The 23,521-nt window shown below is 36.8% G+C and overlaps 1 protein-coding gene across 7 annotated transcripts in view; it reads right to left on the bottom strand.

The window, feature by feature from the left end:
- The window catches only part of FGD4 (FYVE, RhoGEF and PH domain containing 4), a 208,047-nt gene that overhangs the window by 50,151 nt on the left and 134,375 nt on the right, over nt 1-23,521 (bottom strand). For 6 of the 7 annotated variants that reach the window (XM_055318855.1, XM_055318854.1, XM_055318856.1 and 3 more), the window contains exons 2-4: nt 17,752-17,904; nt 9,851-10,037; nt 4,408-4,918 (exon numbers count right to left, since the gene is read on the bottom strand). In XM_055318855.1, coding sequence (XP_055174830.1) covers nt 4,408-4,918; nt 9,851-10,037; nt 17,752-17,904 — 851 coding nt within the window. Of the gene's footprint in view, nt 1-2,483; nt 2,591-4,407; nt 4,919-9,850; nt 10,038-17,751; nt 17,905-23,521 lie in introns of those variants that run through there. The other variant, XM_055318860.1, reaches the window with a different exon arrangement.

Genomic DNA, 23,521 nt, shown 5'->3' with positions numbered 1-23,521 from the left:
CTTTACATTTAAGTGAAATTAAAGGAAAAAAAGGAAAAGTGAGTTAACCTGGATTACAGCACTGGTTTTCAATTTGCAATACTTCTGAATCTGATTCTGTTATTCTTTTCCTTAAGAGATGATAATCTTTTTAATTTTAGGGAGTATGTTCAAAGGTTATAAACTCTCAAGTTTCATATTAAAATATAAGTAAAATTATAATCAAAAAACAAGTAGAAAAAAACCTTAAGTTTTTCTTTTTTTAAGATTTTATTTATTTGAGACACAGAACAAGCATGGGGAGAAGGGAGAGGTAGAGAAAGCAGACTCCTGGCTGAGCAGAGAGCTTGATGTGGCAGGCCTCTATCCCAGGACCCTGGCTGGGATCATGACCTGAGCCAAAGTAGACACTTAACTGACTGAGCCACCCAGTGCCTCAAAATCTAGGTTTTTTAAAAAAATTATCAATTCTCTATCAGTTCTACCAAATTTCTATCTTCATCAATTCCTCACTTTATTATATAATTTTTTTCATTTTTGGCAAAATGATTGACTTAAAATGTAAAATATTCTTGATAAAACTGCTTCCTGAGCTCATGTTGCCAACAGCAGATTTGTAATTTATATCAACTTTAGTCTTAGAAACTGCACATCTGCATATTTATATCTGGCTTATACAATATGAAATACAGAAGAAGGAAACAGTGAATAAATCTTAGAGAGATCTACAAATACAACCTGCTAAAATATATCTTGGATATTAAAAGGCTCATGAAAACTATAAAAAAGAAGTGTTTATTAGATGGCATAATCAATGAATGCATTCTGCATTAATGCATTTCTAATGAAGCTTACCCACTGAAGCACATAAATCTGAGAAAAAAAATTTTTTTAAATGAAATTCATTCTAAAATGTCCTGACCCATTTACCTGAGTCTCTTAATATAGTTAAGCTATTTATGATAACCCAAATTCGTGATGCCAAACAGGATTATAACACTGTTACCCCTGATGCCCTCAAGTATGCAGCTCTGCTTGCACATGTGACATTCTTCTGCCCCCTGTCATTTATGGGTTTTAATGTTCCTTATAACGACATTTCCTCCTTAGTAGACTTCAGTCTTTTAATCTCTTGTAATACATAATTAACTTTAATTTGAAAATACTGATAACACCTTATGGGTAAGAGCTAAAGGTGTCACCAAGTACTCACAATTTTCATTTAGTTCAGAGGTTTAAAAAAAAAAACTATCTGCTTACTTAGAGGTGTCTGGCTATATTCTAGATCACTGATGTTGCAAACAGTTTAAATATTGGAGGAGTGTAGCTTTGCTAAAGTGCAGTAAGGACAGTAGTTTCAATGAAGTAGGTATTCTTTATCTTTTACATAGTAAAAGTAACAATATTCTGTATTCACCATTGAAGTGATTCTTGATCAAAATACACTAGATAGCAGTGAAAATTACACAAGCTCAAGCTGAGATGATTTTCAAGTCAGTTCTCATTAATAATGACTGTTCAAGATTTATTTTCATGTGTGCCTGCCTTCCAAACTATCTTTTTGACTCTACTCTGCTCCTATTCCTTCACCCTCTGATCCCTCCTTTTCCCACTCGTGGCAGGCATTTAAGAAATAGCCATTACATTTAACACTGGTTTAAATGTAGCTAAGTCTGATATAAGTCTCTATATCAGATTATATAAAGATTGAAGGATTTTTTTTCAGTTGTCTGTATAGTGAAACTCAGATATTCCACTGTATCTTAGAGGTTCAACACATTAGACTGTTCAAGAAGCAGCTGACAATATGGGGGGCTATGCTAATGAATGAAGATACCCATGAACAACAGCAGAGAATTATTATTACAATATCACTATAAAGGACTTTATGATCATACCCGGTTTATATCCTTTAACTAAAGGCACAAATAATTTAATTGATTACTTTAAGGTCATACTAATAGTTAGTGGACAAGCCAGAAGCAGCACCAAAACTTCCTGGTTCCAATCATTCTACCATATACTACACTAACTTTTTAAAAATCTCATTTTTCGTTTTTAACTTTGACAAAATACATATAACATAAAATTTACCATTCTAACATAAGTGTTAGAAATGTTAATTGAACAAAGACAATGTAACAGACACCACAGCAGCAAAGCAGAACATATTCTCACCATGTAGAAATTAAATCCTAATACTCCCTTTTAGATGAGATACACACGTGGTATTTTTGTATCAACAGCTCCGCAGAGAAAATTGCATTTTTCTTCCCACATATAGCATGTGCCATCCACTACTTACATTCCCATTTAGGAGAAAGGCCGGCTATACTATTTCATTTCACTAGTTTAATAAGAAAGCCCCTATTTAAGCCTCTCCCAAACCAAATAAGGCTCATCCATGAGAATGTACAGATAATAATACAAGACAGGAAAAAAAAAAGTACTACCTAGCAACTACAGGGATTACCAATGAAAATATTAATAAGAATAGCTCTTACTGTTTTATAAATACTCGCTGGTGGCATCATCCCAACTATAAAAGGACAAATGTAGGAGTCTTGAGCTTCTTACTTCTAACCTTCTCTTCTGTTCACCATGGTTTAAGCACAGCGGCACTAAAATATACCACTACATTAAGATGTAGTGAAGAGATTCACTTTGCAATGTCCTGTTTCTTTAACGTTTCAGATAATGTCACCAAGTATGACTCACTTTTCTCCCACCCACTTCCTTATTTAAACCTTCCCCGCTTGAGAGTCAGCACTTAAAATTAATTCACTAACTGGAAGAAAATAAATTCCTGGCTTTTTGTCTCTTTGGGTTTGTTTTCAGGGTCAGTGAAACTGTACCATAACGTGGATTTTATTTTACTTAGAGTTCTAAAGACATCAAACAATCACTTTTTACTCTGATATTTCAGTATCAGTCCTTTTGAATTTCTTCCTATATTAATGCCACTTATGGCACAGCACCATAAAAAAACTCTAAATAGATTTAGGACTTGGATTTGTCATTTACAGATTTTCCTATAATTGCCAAATTTTCAATTCTTAACTCTCCTACACACATTGTTATTTATAATCAAAAAGAGAGACTGAGTAATGGGAACTCTTTTATATTCCAGGGAACTATATGATGCTTTTATTGCATCTTTGATCTGAGAACTTCCAGGTACTTTATAAAAGCCAAATTTATTAATCCTTCCACCATATTGACATGAATAAAGAACACAAATGCAATGGTCTTGTTACTAGAATTGTATCAAAGCTTCTGCCGTAGTACAGGTAAATCATGGATATATCCCACCAGCAAATCAGTCCTTATGAGCTTAGATTTTGCATACAGGCAGATACGTCATTTAAGCAGTTCACTGAACTGTAGCCCTCTTTAGAAACTATTTGAACTTCTAGTTTGCCATAGCCTCACCTCTCTCTAGTACATTACTCGTGGATGCTGTAATCACTGATAATTCCTGCATTTAGGCACTTAAGTTTGTGATTCTTTTTGCATCAGGGACACAGTACTGGCCTGTGAATCAGGGCACCAAGTGTCCAGGCTACTGCTGTGAAAAATCATTTCAGCTTTCTGGAACTTAATTGCTTAATTAAGATGATCTTTAGAGAGGCTTCTAAATCCAAGAGTAAGCCAATTGTTTTAAAACTATATTAGCTAGAAATAGGGATCCCTGGGTGGCGCAGCGGTTTGGCGCCTGCCTTTGGCCCAGGGCGCGATCCTGGAGACCCAGGATCGAGTCCCACGTCGGGCTCCCGGTGCATGGAGCCTGCTTCTCCCTCTGCCTGTGTCTCTGCCTCTCTCTCTCTCTCTCTCTCGCTCTGTGTGACTATCATAAATGAATAAAAAAATTAAAAAAAAATTTAAAAAAAAAAATAAAAATAAAACTATATTAGCTAGAAATATGTAAAAAAATTTAGAAGCCTGGAATGAGTAATGGTTACAATCTGTTGAATAGTTTTTGAATATTCCATATCTGTGTCCTTTCATGAAGTATTTGCTAGTCCAAGTTACTCTTTCAGACTAGAAACATCTGAAAAGCAAAAACTATACAACTTCCTCTTGCTTAGCCCATAAATATTAGCCCATAGATATTCCCCAACAAAGAACGTCTTCTTCCTCTGTAAGTGAAAACAATAAGCTTATGGTTTTCCTATAATAAAGTCTTCAGAATGATTGGACTTTTCAAATCATAATAGGAAGATCAACAGAAACTACCAGAAAAAGTGAAATATTTCCTCACAGAGTTAGGGGAAGCAACCATTAGCAGCTAAAGCTTAAAAATTATTTAACTGGTGGTGTGGGTGATCTGACTCATTCATTTCACGGGTGCTATTAAGTAGAGTTTTTAAAAACAGTAGTGGAACAGTTGGTGCTTCCTCCTACTTATGAGCTAGGCTCATGCGTTACCTTCATCTCCGGGTGCTGGTCCAGCTGCTCTGGTTCCAGAGGGCTTTCTCCATCTTCCCGCTCTTGCATCTTGGCTTCCACGTCTGCCCTTCCTTCTTCCGGGGGGAGCACCTGGCTGACCCTGGGAGTCCTGCAGCTACTGTCAGAAGCATTTCCATCATAGTCATTTGCTGTGGGGGTTGCGGGGCGTGTGGTTGCTTCCTCCTCTCCTTCACCGTTCACTAAATTCACAGCAAGCAAGGGTTCAGAAGTTTGAACAGGAGTCTCTGGGCTAAGAGTGACCGCTTTATCCTCCTCACATTCCATCTGGTTTTGTGCTGCCATAACACCATTAGCCACACCAGTCTGTACACCCTGAGTTGGATCTGTGTCATTTTCCTGCTTCTGTGGTGGTTGCTGGGAGAGGAGCTTTTGCTGAGGGGTGGTTGTCAGTCCATGCCTTCCTGGGGTTCTGGGAACATTCAGGTTCACACCAGAATCTTTCTTCAAATCACTGTAAGTTGATAATGTGCTAAAAGATATAATACAAAAGAAGCATGAGAACACTGGCAAAGTTCTAGAAGACAGACCAGCTTATTCCAACTGAAAGGAAAAGTGAAGACTTTTTCCTTTGATGGTTTTAGAAACATTGATTAGCATAGCTGAGTATAGTTCTCAGTCTTCTGGGATGCCACACACAAATAAACATTTAAGTAAAAAGATAAGACTGAGCATTTGCTATAGGGTCTGGAACATTTCCTCGTGTTGTTTATCAGCAGGTCTCGCCAGTAAGGACTAGATGTGAGAAATATTTATAGTTAAAGCCATCTTTTTTTTTTTTAAAGCCATCTTTTCCCAAGATTTTCACTTTCATATATTTTTAAAGATTAATTAATTAATTAATTAATTAATCAATCAATCAATTATTTATTTATTTATTCGAGAGGGAGAGAGAGCATGAGCAGGGGGAGAGGGATAAGCGGGCTCCCTGCTTGGGGCTGGATCCCAAGACCCCAAGATTATGACCCTGAGCCGAAGGCTTAACTTATTGAGCCAACCAGGTGCCCCGCTTTTGTACAGATTAAAAACAAGTACAGTCAGACCCCAATTGATGAATAGGTTAGAAATCAAAGGTTACTTCTGTTTAGAAAGCAGAACACATTCTCAGAACTTTACCTCTGCTGCCATAACCTAACTGACTTCTCTGTTTCCAGTCTCGGTCCTCTCAAATCCAGTCTCCCCGAGTCAACCACAGAGGTTGAACTGTGGCACCCTGTACACTTAGAAGGTAAATCTGGGATCCTGACCCCCCCACCGAGGATTCTGTACACATGAGCCCTCCACTGGCCCTGGCCTTGTTCAATTCCCTTTGTACTCACTCACTGAGCTCTTGCCACTCCTGCCTTCCTGCTGTTCCCACACTCCCAACAAGCCAAAGTGCACATCTAAAGGTCTCTGTAGCTGTTGTGCTCTCTGCTCAGGAATACCTGCCCCAAGACATCGGTGTGGCTGACTCCTTCCTATCATTCAGGATTCTGTTCAGATGTCACCTCAAAGAGGTTTTCTTGGATTATTCTATTTTAAGTGCACTCTACCATAAACTACATATTTCGTTTTAATTTTCCATAAAGCCCTTGTTATTATTTGATATTATATATAACCCTAATAGTACAATAGAACCTAACTGCCAATATACAAATATTTGCATAAAATTTTAATCTAGGATTCCAGGGAGGAAAAACATAAATCTCTGGGCTGCAGTCTTGGAAAGATTCCTATGACCTAATAAGGAGATAAAATGAACACAGACTTCTACTCTGTGAGGGTGCAGATCATGCCTACCTCATTCTCTGCTCTCTTCCCACCTTGTAGCACAGGGCTGGGCATATGGAAAGTGCTCAGTGCTCAACAATGAGTAACGGGGATTGTAACAGTGATCATGGCAGTCACTCAATAACAGTAGCTAGCATTTATTAAGTGCTGGAAAGTACATGGTATTCTTCACATGGTTTGTTTCAACCTCATAATAATTCTAATACAGGACCCCAAAATAGAGAAATTGAACCTTAGAAACTTGCATAAGGCAGTGATGTCACATTGCTAAGAAATGATACAGCTAGAGTCTGAACCATGAAGTCTTCACCCTTCACCCTTCATCCCTGGTCTTCACCCCACATTTTAATATACCAGAACATGAAGGGGAGAATGAGGAGCAGGTAAATAGCCTGCACACAAAACATGGGAAGAAAGTCTATGTCTGGCCTCTTCCCCAGTGTGGATAGAAGTTACAGGCTAAAAAACATGAGAAGAAAATCCAGGTCTGTCCTCTTCTCCAGTGCAGATAGAAGTTATGGGCTAGAGGACACAGCAGCATGGTCCATGAACAATGCTCAGGTATGTGTTATCTTCTCCCTTCATTCTTCCTACTCTTCCCAGATACTGCTGATCTGGACTGGAGAATGGGACAGAGAATAACCACAGACGGCAAGAAAGTAATAAAAGCCATGGTAAGCTCAGCATCACAGGAAGGAAAGGAAAAATTTGGCAAGGGAAAATACCATATATATAAAAGTTGGTGGCCGTCAATGTAAATAAGTGTCATATACTCCACCGTTCATATTTGCCTTCTAGGGAAGTATACCCTTGGCCTAGATGATTTCTCAAATGGTCCTTGGAGATTTCAGTGGTATGGCCTTCCTTTTCCTGCCTACGTCAGTGTCCAGAAACCCAGCAGAAAGATCTTCAGCAGGTCCTCTGAACCAACTTTAGGCTTGCTTAGGATTTTTGGAATGGACTGTTTTGGATGAAAGGCAAGAATTTGCTGTATAAGTGATATCCAGGAGATATTCACATGGAGGTGGGATAGAGATAAGGTGGCGATAGGTCAGTAAAAGCAGTGGTTGAACCAATATATGTATTCCTGCTGTTTTGTGGATGCCAGACGAAGGGGGAAAAACAGTTGGCCTTGAAGCATCCTTAGGAAAAACCAGTGTTCAGTTTTGTACAAAATGTTATTTCTTTCTAAAATCCTGAAATCTTTCATAGGTTAAAAAGACTAGTTTCTTTCTTTCTTTTTTTTTTTTTTTTAAGATTTTATTTATTTACTCATGCAAGAGAGAGAGAGGCAGAGACACAGGCAGAAGGAGAAGCAGGCTCCATGCAAGGAGCTTGACATGGGACTCGATCCTGGGTCTCCAGGATCACAACCTGGGCCGAAGGCAGCGCTAAACCACTGAGCCACCTGGGCTGCCCCAAGACTAGTTTCTCTTACACTTGAAAGACAGAAAGAAAGAAAACATAGTGATACAGACATGCATAGATAATAAATAAAATTCATGTGCTCCAAATACATACTCCAAATCACTCATATAAATATTAGTTATTTGCATTACTGCAAAAAGTAAAATATTGATATATAGGTAAAGTCTTCCAGTGTGGTAATCTACAGCCCCACTCTTCATGTCCGTTTACACGTGGTCCGTTTCTTTATGGTAACTTGGCCTGCTGGATCTCTATTCCACAAAATGCTAGTGTAAAGCTGTAACAACTGGGGTAAAATCTGAAGGCTACACCTACTGTAGGCACATGGACATCACTCAACAGGAAATACAACTTCCCATTCAAGTCCTATAGACTCAATGCAACATTAACCCACTCATACACTTTTAGGGCTGGTTCCTACTGGTAATAACTAAGAACATATAATCATTTTTCATATTGGCAGGAGACTCTCTCACAGTAACACCCATTTACCAGATTTGTCCCAGATTTGCCAAAACGCTCACATTACATTCTACCTGCACTTGCAATAAGTGTGTTCAAAATGTTCTAAGTTACAACACATCTCTCCTTAGGAAAAAAACCTTCAAACTTTGCATCAAAAAATGTCTTTGAATCTGTGAAGTCTGAAAGAGTTAAAGGAAAGTGGTACTAGCTGGAAAAACTATGTATGTTTTGTGTATAGACAAGAATGCAAACAGTCGGTTACCAAAATGGTGAGAAATCAGAAGGCTCAGCCTTTCAATACTGACCCCTTAAGGGCTTCCCACAGCTCCTCCCAAATCTGGTTTGCACTATAGAGAGGGGTCAGGGCTCCAGCCCTTCCTGATATTATGTAGTCATCGAATATGGCCCTGAGAATCTGCAAACACCAAGGGTCACTCTCTGTGCTACTCAATCAACTTGCCCCGAGAAACAAAAAAATTTAAAGTAGAATTAAATCATTCCAGTAAAGATTCCTGTGATTTAAGATAGCAAAGGTATTAAAATTCTTGATTCAGAGGAAGAGATGTTGAAGTTTAAATATTTATGACTCAAGTTCCCACAATTGATTGGGAATGGAAATGAAGACAGGCTTCTGAACTACTTTTTCTTCTCAAGAACTTGTTACTAAATATAGTCTCATTTTAAGTGAAGGACATTGCAGTTTTGTACTTGGTCACAATTTTCAGAAGATTTTTGAAGTATTTCCAAGCTATGATCCACTATTTAAATAACAATAAATCTTGCAAATAAATAATGAAATCACCTAGTGGGAAACCATTCCATTTACATTGGAATGAATGGAAATATTTGGCTTCAAGGATGAAAGGGAGGTTATATACATTGTTTAATTAAATGCAGACTTTTGGTGACAGATAATATCCTTCTGATAATTTTTTTTTATTCTATTTATGTCAGTGATGGGAATTTTAAGAAAAAGCAATTGAGGTCATATAGGAGAAAAGCAACTTATGTGAGTTTATTTTTATCTTTAAGTGAGAAATACACATCTTACCTACCTTTTTTGAAACCTTAGGGCTAAAGAATATAAAATTGTATCTAATAAATACAAAACTGAAATTCAGCATGAATTTTGCTATTGGCAGTATCTCCTCACAACACCTAGTATGATACAATGGAGTAGGGAGAGGAGGATGGGAGCTGAATGGATACTGAAGATTCACAGTAAATAAAAGTGGGTCAGAAAGAAGGCCACAGAGATAGCACAGGCCTGCAGAAAGTATAGCCACAAACATATAAAGTGAGAAAAGGAGAAACAAGCTCTGCCTTCCCAAACCCAGACATCTAGTTGCCAAAAACATGACCCCAAGGAATAACACTAAATGACATAGGCAGATACAAAGGAAATGAGAGTGTGTATCTATTGATCTATACAGCACACAATGTGATGAAAAAGCAACAGAGAGGGCTACACATAGGTAATATATAGTAAATGACAATTCATATTAGGGCAAGATTAAGTATTTTTAAAATTTACTCTTTCTAAAAGCCTCCCAAACCTAGTAGGATAAAATACTTGATTTAGAAAATCTATTATTTAAAAAAAAAAAAAGAAAGAAAGAAAGAAAGAAAGAAAAAGAAAAAAAGAAAATTTATTACTCTATCATCTTTAAAAAAACACCCCCCCACCCCCCCACTTTCTTCTCCCCTCTTCCTTCTCGCATTGTAAATGAGCTCTTACCTGCCTCCTTCAAAGCGACTGATGAGATCTGATACCTTACTGGGTTTTTCTTTTGAAACACAAGAAGCAGAGGCAGGTTTAACTTCCTTTTCCATCCTTGGTTCTGCACTAGATAAAGCTTTATGCCTGGGGGTTTGGTGTATTTTGGAAGAAGGTGAATTCCGCAGATATAATGGCTTTGGAGGCACTGTAGAAAAATAATTCAAAGAATTCAGTATTTCCGTGATAGGTATTCCATAACAAATGAAACTCTGGTGACCTGGGTGCAAAAGTCTTTAGCATTATCAAATTTTTGTAAAGGGGTCTGTCAAATTTGTACTGAATCTTAACCAAAGGATCTCTACCTGCCTTGGACATTTGCTATGCCCTACTGAAATCCCATCTCCAAGATTCAAGTGGTTCGTTTTTCTAATTATAGGAGTGATAACTAATATAACAGAATCAAGAGCTAGTAAATTATATATAAAAGTCAACAAAACAATATCAAACAACAGTAATTACTATACCATCTTCCCATTTAACAAAAGCACTAGATCTCATTCGATCTTAGGTGAAAATTTTCACATTACAGTTCTTTGAGGTAGGTAGCATTATTCACCTCTTATGTCTAGGAAGATTCAGAGTGATCAAGTGATTAAGTGATTGCCCTGGAGGAATAAGGTGGATCTGATTTTATGACTCATACCCAGACTCTACTTCCTTCCTCTACCAGCATTGCTCCCTATTATAAAACCAGCAAAAGGGGATTATAGGAGTTTTATTATTATTGTCTGCTATATTAATAGTTGGCTTGCATTAATATACCACAAATTATTTGTTAGTAGTAAGTCCTTCACTTAGTTAATGGATCATTTCCTGAAATATTAAATAAAATCTACAGAATTTCTCTAACAGAGGAGAAATCCTATAGATGAGAAATATGCCATAAGTGCTTGCTTCATCAGTACAGTAATTACTTCAATTTTGAAAACCAATATAATTTTCCTCTAAGATTAACATTCTGAGTAAAGGATTATGTAACATGTATGCATTTTTCTATAACTGGTTCTAACAAATCAAATAAAATGATCTCCTTCTTCCTTTTTTAAATCCTTGCCCTGACTTCCAGAGGAAGGGTCGGGAATCATATCTCCTTCTAATTACATGCCCCAATTTCCCCCAGCTGGTTACTCTGGCTTTCAGTCATCTCATTTCTTCTATAAACTCAGCTGACAGTTGCCTGATGCTCACTGGCCTAGATGTCATCATTTCAATGTGAGTTATCAATTCTTACAAAGAAGGGAAAAAAAGTATCACAATAAACTAGAGGTATAACAATTGATTCACCTCATTCCCTTTCAACACAAGAAAATCCCAATTAGAAAATGTCATGCTTCTTTTTATGGAAATGGTGTTATTTTCCAAGAAATGCTCAGGGGGAATGGTTAAATATAGTATCCATTGAGAAAGAAGGGACTTATATAAGTGTGATATTTGTTAATTTTAAGGAAAACTTTCCTGTGTAGAATATATACCAAAATAGCAAACTAGGACAATACCTCATCAAAAAAAGTCAGTTTACATATTAGAGATAATGTCAACATTCCTAATTAAAATATTCAAAAAAGGAAGTTAATATGTTCTTTATAATACTGTAAAAATTGTTATAATTTATCCATCTAGAGTTTACTCAGTGAACATTATTTATTATATATCAGATACCTTTAGATGCTTAGAAGACTCAAATAAGATATGTATCAGCCAGTTTCTCAGAGATAACTCCACTGACTTTTCCCTTCTCAATTATGTCTATCTCAAACTGCTTCATAGCATTGTGTACTTTTTCTCCAAAGTGCTTACAATAAATTATTATGATTAAGTAGTCGTAAATAGTATTAAATAAACCAGAAATAAAATATTTAATATATATGTAAATCTTTTCTCTTCCACGATGCTGGAATTCTGTGAGGGCAACAAACAAGTTTATTTTGATCACAAATATATTCATAGTAACCATGCACACAGTGCTTGGCATGTGGAATACATGAAGGAACAAATCAATGTTATCAAGGAGTTTGTAGTCTTGTGAGGAGACCCTTTTTTAAAAAAAATATTTATTTATTTATTTATTTATTTATTTATTTATTTATTTATTTATTTATTCGAGGGGGGGGGGGCAGAGACCTAGGCAGAGGGAGAAGCAGGCTCCATGCAGGGAGCCCGATGTGGGACTCGATCCTGGGACCCTGGGATCATGCCCTGAGCCAAAGGCAGATGCTCAAACGCTGAGCCACCCAGGTGTCTCCTCGTGAGGAGACACTTTAATGAGGGTGATAAAAGTGGGCATTGGGTACCATTATTTTAGAAGCAAAAAGGGGGGAACTCATCAAGGGAGACAACACAAATGGAAAATAAATAATGCACATTTTAAATAAAAGAGCACAAATGTTACATGTATATGACAAAAATCTCAAGATGATACATGAATGGCTAAAGTGTCAGAAACACTGCCTTAGGGGAATATAATTTGTACTTTGGTGAAAAAAAGAAAATTGATAAGTAAAATAAAACCTCTTGTCTTCCCTTCCTTCACCCTGTCTCTCATCATTTCTGATCTTTCTATTACCCAATGGAGGTCAACATTTCCAAATGCTCTCTGGACATCTCCTAGGTGTTCTATCAGCACCTCCAGTTGAAAATGTCTGAAACTCAACTTACTATTTCTTTCCCCTGCAGCCCAAAGGTTGTAAATAGGAAAAACTGTTCAACCTTACTAATAATCAGGGAAATGAAAATTAAATCTAAAATAGGATTCTACTTCAGCCCCATTAGTTTAACCAAAAATTTTAAATCTGACAATACCAAGTGTCAGTAAGGATATCAAGCAATATGAAATCTCATACATTTAGAGAAGAAGTATAAATTAACAGAACATTAGGAACTGGACATTTTCAAAATATATAAGCTACAGAAATTTTTCCATATCTATACAAGGTCTCTTTAAATTTTAATTTTTCATTAACTCAGTATTTATGAAATACTTATTAAGTTCTATATACTTGATCTTATCTGAACAAAATAAAAGAAACAAAAAAACCTATTAAGTAAACCATATATGAGAAGGTGGTGAGAGCTAAGAAAAGAGGGGAGGGCTAATAAAAAACAAGATAATTTGGATCTGGAGCATAGGGAATGGAGGGGAAGGGCAGATTGCAGTATTATATTAAAGTATTCAAAGTGGGCCTCTTTGAAAAGTTCAGATTTGAAGAAGACTTGAAGAAGTTGAGAGGAGTTATTTTGGGAAGAGTATTCCATCTAGTAGAGACCAAGCTAGAGACAATGGAAGACGATGAGACTGACACCAAAGCAGCAAGCAGGCAAGAGTAGGTACTGAGGTCAGAGAGAGGGCCTGATAACTTAGAACCTGGTGGTGCACTGTAAGCAGAGTGACTGAGTGAAATGAGAAGTCATTGCACAGTTCTGTGCAAAAGAGTAACATGACAGGCACTTCTATCCAACTATGTCTCTCTGGCTGCTTTGTTGAGAATGTTGGGAAACAGGGCAGAAATAGGGAGAAGAGTCAGGAGAGTACTGCAAAAATTCAGGCAAGAGATAATGGTACTTTGAAGGAGGTAGTGAGAAACGGCTAGATTCCAGGTCTGTTTTAAAAGTAGATTTCTGATAGAATAAATGTGAGGTATGCGAGAAAGAGAGAGGAGTCAAGGATGACTCTGGAGACCTTTGGCCTGAACCACTGGAAGGACAGAATTGTCATCAATGGACACAACAGGTAAAGCAATTTTGGGGGAGGAGATCAGTAGAACAGTTACGGATATGCTAAATTTGAGATATCTAGTTGACTGTAAGTAAAATAGGTTCTATTACAGCCAATTTTACAGACCATAAGTAGAACAAAGCAATTTATCAAAAAATTTCCAACCATCCAAAATAATTACTGAGCATGAAAAAAAACAAATTGTCAGCTTAAATTTGGAGATGACCAGTGGATTTTGATTGCTCTAATTTTACTTACTATGAAAAGCAATGGCTGGCTATTTTATTTTATTATATTAATTAATTTATTTTACTTTACTTTATTTCATGTTTAACTAACTCTGTGTCCAACATTGGGTTCGAACTCACAACCCTGAGTTCAAGAGTTGCATGCTCTACTGACTGAGGCAGCAAGGTATCCTACATAGCTGGTTATTTTTAATACATTATAAATGTATAACATATTATACTTTAAGAATGTAACATTACACATAGGATGCTTTACTTTAGAAGCAAATGAAATAGGTTTGAGTACCTCACATATATTTAAATTATTCAAACAATAGTGTGGCTTTCAAAGTTCATGAAACTTTTTTAAACATTAAAGTTTAATGATTGATAAGTGATAATAAACATGCTCTATCAAAATAATCAACTATGGAGAATGCTATGGATCAAAGCTCCTGAGAGAAAAAGAACTATTAGCTTTAATTGCTAAGGAAGTTATTTTGAGTTATGTCTTGCATGGCAGGAAATAGGCCAATATTAAAAGTGGTGAACAAGAAGAAAGACTTATGTTGGAAGTTGCTCAGTAATTTATTTGTTTGACGGGTAGGATTGGTATGAAGTGAATAAACCATTGTTTTCCAAGGCTTTAGGGTATTTTCTGAGGCTGAAGCAAAACAAGCCCTAACTATTGAAGGAATCCATTTAAAAAGCTACAGGCTCTTGGATTCAAATGGAAGCTTATCTAATCTACAATTTAGCTCTTTCATTGTTTTAAAAACTATAATTGTTCAAAAATACTTGGTGTTTTTTAATTGATAAAATTGACATATGACATTATATTAATTACAGGTATAGAATAGGATTTGATATCTGGATGTATTGTGAAATGATCACCAAAGTCTAATTAAAATCCATCTTACAATTTTTTTCATGTGATGAGAACTTTTAGGATCTCTTCTCAGCAATTTTCAAATACACAATACAGTATTATTAACTATAGTCACCAAGCTGTACACTATATCTCTATAACTTATTAAGAAACACAAAAATATAAAGCTGATGTTATTCCACATATTACTACATAATCACCACTAATAAATATTTAATATTGGCCCTCCTCCTAGATATCACTAAAACAAGTTATAGCTATGATATTATTAGTACTCCACATGAGGGGGAAAAAAAGAAAAGATTTAATTATGAGCTCTATTGAGGATCCAGATCAGAATTTCTCAAACTACTGACATTTCAGGTCAGATAATTATTTGTTTAGGAAGGGTCGGTCTGTGCATTGTAGGATGCTGAACAACATCCCTAGCTTTTACCCACTAGGTGCCATTAGGAACTGTCACCAGTGGTGTCAAGCAAAAATGTCTTTAGACAATATCAAGTGCAATGCATGGGGTGGGGATGGGTGAGGGTGCTGCAAAATTATCTCCAGTTGAGAACACTTACCTAAAATAAGAATCTTCAATTCAATTAAAATTACATAATGGATCTTGAAGCCTCAGTAGGCTCACCATTCATAATTTGTAAGGAATTTGCAATGAAGTGAAAATAAAGGTATCAGTGTGATAATCCCTTGATCTGTGTAGGAAGTACCCATTAATAACCCTTCCTTTGTCTCAGTCCCCCAAATATTCTTTTTTTTAATAATAAATTTATTTTTTATTGGTGTTCAATTTGCCAACATACAGAATAACACCCAGTGCTCATCCCATCAAGTGCCCCCCTCAGTGCCCACCACCCACTCACCCCCCTCCCCGTCCCCCCCCCCCAAAATATTCTTAAGGGTTTGGAGAAATTAAAAGTAAGCTTCTCTCCACTAGAGGGTGGGGAACACTTTTATTTGATCAATAAGTAAGCAGTGCCCAATTTATTTGGCAGCTGATCTGACAATACCAAGATGTAGCCTCATTTCCTGAATGTTTTTCTCTATATGGCACACATTCTTTCAAATTTTAAACAAATAACGGCAGAAACAAAGTGGAGGAAATGTGGTGATGGAGCAGGGAGTCAGTCAACAAGTACTGCTGAAGGCCTGCTATGCTGTGGGGATTGGCAGTACAAAGGCAGAAAAAAAACTAAGGTGGATGAGTGAAATATATGGTAGGTCAGATTGTAATGGATGAGAAAAAATAAAGTAGGTATGAGGAAATATGAAATGTCCAAGGTCACAGGGGGTTTAAAATTTTAGCTGGGAAATCAGAGAAGGGCCCAAACAATGAGTGGAGCACTTCAAAAGTTCAATGTTCTCTAAGTCATTTATTTAGTACCTGGAAGTAGCTCCTATAGTTATGTAAAATTATATATTTTAATCCATATTCAGAACAGGAAGTAAATGTGTATGTAAATACCAATATATTGACGTTAATACAACTACAAACAGCAAAAGCAAAATCAAGTGTTATCTCCCTAAAGAATATGATTATTTTGGCACATAGCAGTTCAGGAAGGACATTAGTGTAATTTATCTTGATGAACTATGAAAAACAATGAAGTAATGCATCTTCCCCAAAAGAGGCTATCTAAATAACAAAATTCCTGTTTGTGATCTGGGCAATTACATAAAACTGAATTACATTAATTTTTTTATATTTTTACCTCATTTGATCTCTGTCAGCTCAGGTCTAATGAGCAAGATGGAATTTTGTATTTTACAAATAAAACAGCTTAAATCATGATAAAAAAAATTCTATGTTCATATTCATATCAATTATATAGGGAGGAATTATGGTCAAAAGAAAAGGTTATAAACTCATGAATGGGCCATTCATTTGAATTACCAATGATTTGACCTCACTTGATAGCCATACCCCATACCACTACAAACATAGCTACTAGTGAGAACAAAAAGAAAAATGTCCTACAATTTGGAAGATTCTATTTTAAGCTCCTTTCTATTTAAGTGCCTTTAAGACTCTTTCAGAGTCTTAAAAAATGTTAAGAAATCCTAAAAAATGTAAGAACTTTATTATTTTTTTTTGTAAGAACTTTAAAGAGTAACACTTGTTCTTTTACGATGTGCTCTCTGTAACAACTTTTCTTTCAAAGAATAAGACTTAAGTAAATACAACAAAAATCAAACAAATTTTTCCCCCCAAATGCCCAATATTGTTTCTTGGCTGAATGTTCAGCATTTGGTATAAATAAAAATCTACTAGGAAGGAACTACACATTAAATCACAGTAGGGTTTAGCTTTGTGTTCATGTTTCCAAAGGCCTTACTATCATCAAAATTGTAGTTTTGTGCTCCTCAAAGCTAATACCCAGTTCACTAGAGATTTGTTGCTAAAAGGAAATGGTCCCCAATCAAAACATTCAAAGATTTCCACCATTATAACTGTTTTCCCCTTGTTGGCTGCTCAATTCTTGAATGGAGGACTTAAAATTTAAAAGTACAATGTTGTACTTTCATTTATTTTAATTTCTGTGGATGACTTTACTAAGAAGCCTTTTCAAGCCCCAGTTCCTGAATAGGATAAAATCATGTTCTTACTAAGAATGTTACGCACGGTTTTACAATTATCTGTTTCACAGATCCTCTGATACCTAGCAAGTCATACTGACTTTCTGATAGTAGTCATTCATTTGTCAGACATTTATTATACAAACAGTAAGTCAGGCCATGCACCAGGTCAGGCATAATGCATGAAGCGATCACAGTCCCCTTTAGGGGACATGTAAATTTCAGCAAAGAGAAAAGAACCATATTAGAAAAATGTATAAGGTGTTTTAGGAGAACAAATACCCAACTCTGCATGAGACTGATTTTTTTCCCCATAAATAAACAGATAGATAAACGCACTCATCCAATATCTCTCATTTAGAGCTTAAAACTCTTTCCTAGTCATTATCATTCTTTTGGAGAGTCTTCATCAATAATCAACCAACCAACCTGATTAAAACAACAAACATACCTTGTGGCTTTGGACTTGCAGCTGAGTGTTTCGCTGGCGTTTTTCCATTTATTCCCTGAGCCTCTTCATTAGATACATTCTGATCAACCAGTGGGGTCCTGCTGTTTTTCACATAAGGTGGAACTATAGTGATCTTTGGACAGATACTGCTGCCTGGAAGAGTTCAAAAAAGAAAGGGCAGGTAAATACAGAGGTGGAGCACAGCTACGTCACAGGAGCTAAATTTCTTCTTACCCCATAAAACAAAAAACAATCACAGTTACAAGGCTAAGCATAGAAATACATTTCCCGTGTGTGCCGGCCTTGACAGAATTTCTTGGGAAAGATCTCATTCCATGTGCTTGAGAAACCTTGTATCACATACGGACAGAAATCAGCCCCCAGGCACGCAGGCGCACACACGCCCTCTCCCTCACTCCCTCCTTTCCTAGCAGGGCCAAAGAAAGGGCAGAGTGCAGCTGCTACAGGGGAGGAGAGGACAGAAGGGCCCCAGCATTCATCTGTTGCAAGCGTTCCTTTCCAGCAGCCAGTCAGTCATCAGCCATTGAGTGACTCAAAAGAACAAAGCAGGAAAGCACCGACATGACAGCTGACCTAAAGACTCTAGAAGAATGGCTCAGTGAGAAACGAACAAATACACACATAGCCCTCTCACTCACTACTCAGACTTCAGATCTACATATATGAGCTAATACCCATATTAAAAAAAAAGGATTATAAAAGGTTATACTATCCTATCTATAGCTCAAAACTCTAAAATGTTAAGATACTGAAATACATAAGGTATATATGTAGGAAAATAGATCTTTTTTATCTGTACTCTTCCTAATTTAAGAAGTTAATTGTTGGATTTCAGAGACTTTTTAAGAAATCATAGGCCAATGTTTTCTCTTTATACTACTCATATTAAATTTCCCTTTCTTCTAGTTGGCACAGTGATAGTAACAATAGACTGGACCCTGCTTTGGAGAAAATAAAATTTCTAGCAGGAATATTATGATCACTAAATAAAAGTATTCCATTTAAGAAACTATCATTGTTTAAAAAACAGAGTTTCATTTTCATAGAATCCAAATCTATAAAGAGAACTATGAGAGATAAAAGCCTTAATTATTCAAAACAAGAAAAGCTAATAAAACCCAATCAACATTTTACTAAGTAAAAAAATTCCCTTTTATTTCAACTGATAATTAAACAGTATTGATTAAAAACTGCACATGCTACTGCTTTATCTTCTGTGTCCTCCTTGAAATTTATCTTGGTAAAACAAATTTTAGAAGATATTAACAGTTGTGAGTATTGTCGACAAGCTTGAAAGACCTATGCCACAACAAATTAAATGGGTTTTCATCAGACACCCTTCTGCTAAAACGGGCTGCCATGGATTAAGCACTGTTTAGCCAAATAGAACAAAGGCTTATAATACAAGATTTATAGGTTATTTATAGATTATTAGATATTTTCTACAACAATTGCAAACAGAAGAAATAAAAGCTCAAATCTTTAAATGTGTGATCCTATCTAGCTTTTTAGAAAAACTATGTGAAGCAAGCAAAGTAGATCTCTAAAATATGTAGCATGACATCCAACCACTCAAACTTTTGGGAGCATTAGGATATTTGTTCCACAGTGATCCCAGGATGGCTTCATGGTCCTAAAGGGCACCAGCTAGGTCTGGAAGTAAGACGTTGGGACAGAAACAGGGCCAGAGCTTAGCTCTAAATCAGAGGCAGAAACTAGAACGTGATTGTAAAATGAAGCACTGAAAGCATAAATATGATTTATAGCAATAAAACTATAAAAATGAAACAGCTAATGGTTAAATGAGAAAAGAGATTATACTGAAACTTTGAAAAATAGATCACCATTACATATTAAAAGATGAAACTACTTTAACAATTAGCCTATTTAAAAACAAAACAGGTCTTGAACAAATAACTGAGAGTTAAAAACTAGGCACTTTATCTCTGGATAGCAAACTTTGAGGGTATGATGGGTTTTATGCAAGTGTCATATTTATTAGAGAATATGTTCCATGACTGTGCCAAAATGCCCATAGCAAGAGATCAACTACATATCCATTTTCTTATAAATCCATTAAAGTCATGCTTATGATTTTCTTTTTTTTGTCAGTGGCAATATACCTGCAGCCAGAAACTTGATTTTAGATCATTGTTTAATACTAGTCTGCAAACTTTAGGCACTACCACAAAGTATGAAGATACAGTGAAGGACATAAAAAACACATTTTCAAAGGGTTAAAGCAGGGAGGAGGGGAAAGCAATGACAAATAGGCAAAAGAGACCATTTGTGGCTGCAAAACCAAAAATATTTACTATCTGGCCCTTTACAGGAAAAGTTTGCTGACCACCACTCTAGGTCAAACACACCATGGTAAAAAACACACAACAAAAAACCCCACAAACACATCATGGTAAAGAAATGCGCCATTAAAAAAAAAGGATCATTTCATTAAATACTTCATCATCTAACATCTTGGAATAGCAATACAAAGTAAAACTTTTTTTTTTTTTTTTGAGTGTTTATGACTGACTCAGCCTACTCACATTTGGAGACAGTGCTGATTTGGGAGGAACTGCCAATGCCCCTCTTTACAGGGTACGGCTACCAAAAGGTTGTAGCCCAGCTGGGTACCAATCACTGTCAGAAAGGGTTGTGTTAACATGTTATGCTTCCACTCACTTACCAAGCCGAGTGAGTGATTATACAGGTATATTTTAGTTAGGCTATGGTTATGTACGTACATTGATGTTGGTGGGGGCTCACTCACATTGGGGCATATTACACTAATTTGGTTTCGTTACTGAGATCTGAAAAGCTTATTGCCGCTGCTAGGTCCTACCCAATGGGGCTGTCCATCTTGTATTGGGGGGTAAGCAATTTACTAGTGCTGCGTTGCATCAGGCGGGTAGGATTGGGCGTGTCTGAGGACAGTATGCCGAAATGGCAAGAAGTGCTGGGGCTCTGCTCAATCTATTGCTCAGACTTACTGCAGACTGGAGGTACGGCTTTCGGGTGTGGGGGATATTTCAGATGGTCGGACTGGGTTGTATCAGGTTGAGGGAGGACGGGGGGGATATTGGGGGTGATCTTGGGGATGGGTATGCCCGCGGGCCTGGGGTCGGGGTATTACGGGGGGCGAGGTGGGGATTATAGGGGGGGGCGGGATGTGGTGTTGTGGGGGCACTTACGAAAGCTCGGACCATTGTGCGAGGGAAACTCGAGTGCGAAGAAAGTCATGGACCTTTGATTCTTAGGCCTAGGTAGCTTGGCATTAGCATCCAGTCCTCAGCGAGGAGTGCACATGAGCTGAATTGGAAGCCTGTGCTATGACGGAGGGGCCGAGGGAGCTGGGCCTGGGAAGTGTCAAGGGCAGATCATAATCGATCTCTATGCGCGGATTAGGGGTACGGGGGTCTCTCGTACGTAAAAGCTCAATGGACTCCCCAACCTTGAGACAAAAGGGTCTCTTGGATTTAAGAGGACAAACATAATTTTGTAGGGAAGACAAACTTTAGGAGTACATTGTCCAGAGTAAAGAGATACCATAAAAAACAACAACAACAAAAAAAAAAACTTACTTTTTTTTAAAAAATATTTTTTATTTGAGAGAGAGAGGAGAGAGAGAGAATGCATGCAAGTGAGCACGCATGTAGGGAGGGGCAGAGGGAGAGAATCTTCAAGCAGATTCCCCGCTGAGTGTGGAGCTTGATGCAGGGCTCAATCTCATAACCCATGGATCATGACCTGAGCGGAAACCAAGAGTTGGATGCTCAACCAACTGAGCCACCTAGTTGAAATCCACACTCCCACCTCAACAACTTACTTTGAAATATTTTTAGATTTAGAGAGAGCTGCACCTAGGTTCCTAAAATTAGCATCTTATATAATAACCATGGCATATTTATCAAAACTAAGAACTTAATATTGATACACAGATTTAGTTTAGATTTCAATTTTTCCACTAACATTTTCTGTTACAGAATCCAATCTAAAATATCACATTGCATTTAAGTCTCATCGTCTCCTCACTTCACCCCAACCTGAGAGTTACTCAATCTTTGCTATTTTGTTTATTTATTTGACAGAGATAGCAAGAGAGCACAAGCAAAGGGAGGGGCAGAGGGAGAAGGAGAAGCAAGTTCCCCACTGAGCAGGCAGCCCAATGCAAAACTCGATCCCAGGACCCTGGGATCATGACCTGAGCTGAAGGCAGATGCTCAACCAAATGAGCCGCGTAGGCACCCTTCAGTCTTTGCTTGTTTTGTATGATGTTGGTACTTTTTGAAGAGTCACAGTCAGGTATTTTGTAGGCTCAAATTGAGTTTCTCTCATGTTGTCTCATGATTAAATGGGGTTTATGGGTTTGAGGGCTGGACATCACAGAGACAATATGCCCATCTCATTATATTCCTGCATGTTATCAATGTGATTATGACAATGTTATATTAATTGTGGTTCCTGAATAACATGATATGCCAGGTTTCTCCACTGAAAATATTAAAAGACATTTTTCAACAATGTTTTCTTATCATCCCTTCAAAAACTCCCTATTTGTCCCATAAACACAAATAAGGGCAGTATCTTCCATGTGTTACCTAAAGTGCCTAGATTAAGAGATCAACTGTTTTTTTTTTTTTCTTAAATAAACCCAGCAAGTTATAAAATTCATGGTTTAAAAATCTTTTGCAAAGGGGACCAAATCCACAGCCAGGAAATTTATTTTAGAAAACTATTTCCCGAACTTCTAGAGCTCCATAATAGATTTTCCAGAAAAATGACAAGCAAACCATAAAAGATCATAGAAAAGAAGATATGATTAAGAGTTTAAGAAGTTTTCTTGGACCTAGGAATTCTATTGCTAGGAATGTACAGAAAGACTCTTATGTGTGTAAGTATATATACATGAAGAATTGATGCAACATTATGGAACATGTGAACCGTTGTTAAAAGAGAAAAAACAAAAATAAGATTGGGAAGATCTCCAAGACATTATTAAATAAAAGACAAAAAACTACAGAAAAATGTGTGCAGTAGGATCCCATTTAAAAAGGAAGATGCATACAAATGTGCATAAAGGCATCAGAAAGGGATGTGAGTAACTGGGCAAACTTAACTGGAGTAATCAGGAGCAGGAGGAGAGGATGAACGGGAACTTTCATGTTTTGCTGTGTATTTGGGTATATCATCTAAATCTTTAATAATGAAAATGTGCTTAGAAATTACTTATGTAAAAGAAAATCTATGAAAGTCGCATGTGTATTAAAGATTTTTAAAAAACATATCCTTTATGTTTGCATGCCTGTGTTGACAGCAGCATTATTCAAAATAGTTAAAACATGGAAGCAACCCAACTATCCATTAACAGATGAAGAGATAAACAAAACCTGGAATATACATACAATAGAATATCATTCAGCCTCAAAAGTGAAGACAATCCTGATACACGCTACGACATGGATGACCGTGAGGCCATTTGCTAAGTGAAATAAACCAGTTAAAAAAACATAAATACTTTGATTCCACTTATACCAGCTACACAGAGTAGTCAAAATCAGAAAGTAGCACGGTGGTTGCTAGGGGCCAAGGAGATAGGAGAATGGAAAATTATTGTTTAATGAGTACAGCATTTCAGTTTTACAAGATGAAGGATTCTATGGATAGATGGTGGTCATGGTATCACAACAATGTCAATGAACTATACACTTATAATGGTTAAGATGATAAATTTTGTATATTTTTTAAAAAA

The sequence above is a fragment of the Nyctereutes procyonoides genome, unplaced genomic scaffold, assembly GCF_905146905.1.
Source record: "Nyctereutes procyonoides isolate TBG_1078 unplaced genomic scaffold, NYPRO_anot_genome, whole genome shotgun sequence".
NCBI classification, from domain to species: domain Eukaryota; kingdom Metazoa; phylum Chordata; class Mammalia; order Carnivora; family Canidae; genus Nyctereutes; species Nyctereutes procyonoides.
The sequence above is the reverse complement of the archived record's forward strand: the minus strand, read 5'-3'. Positions and strand labels throughout refer to the sequence as shown.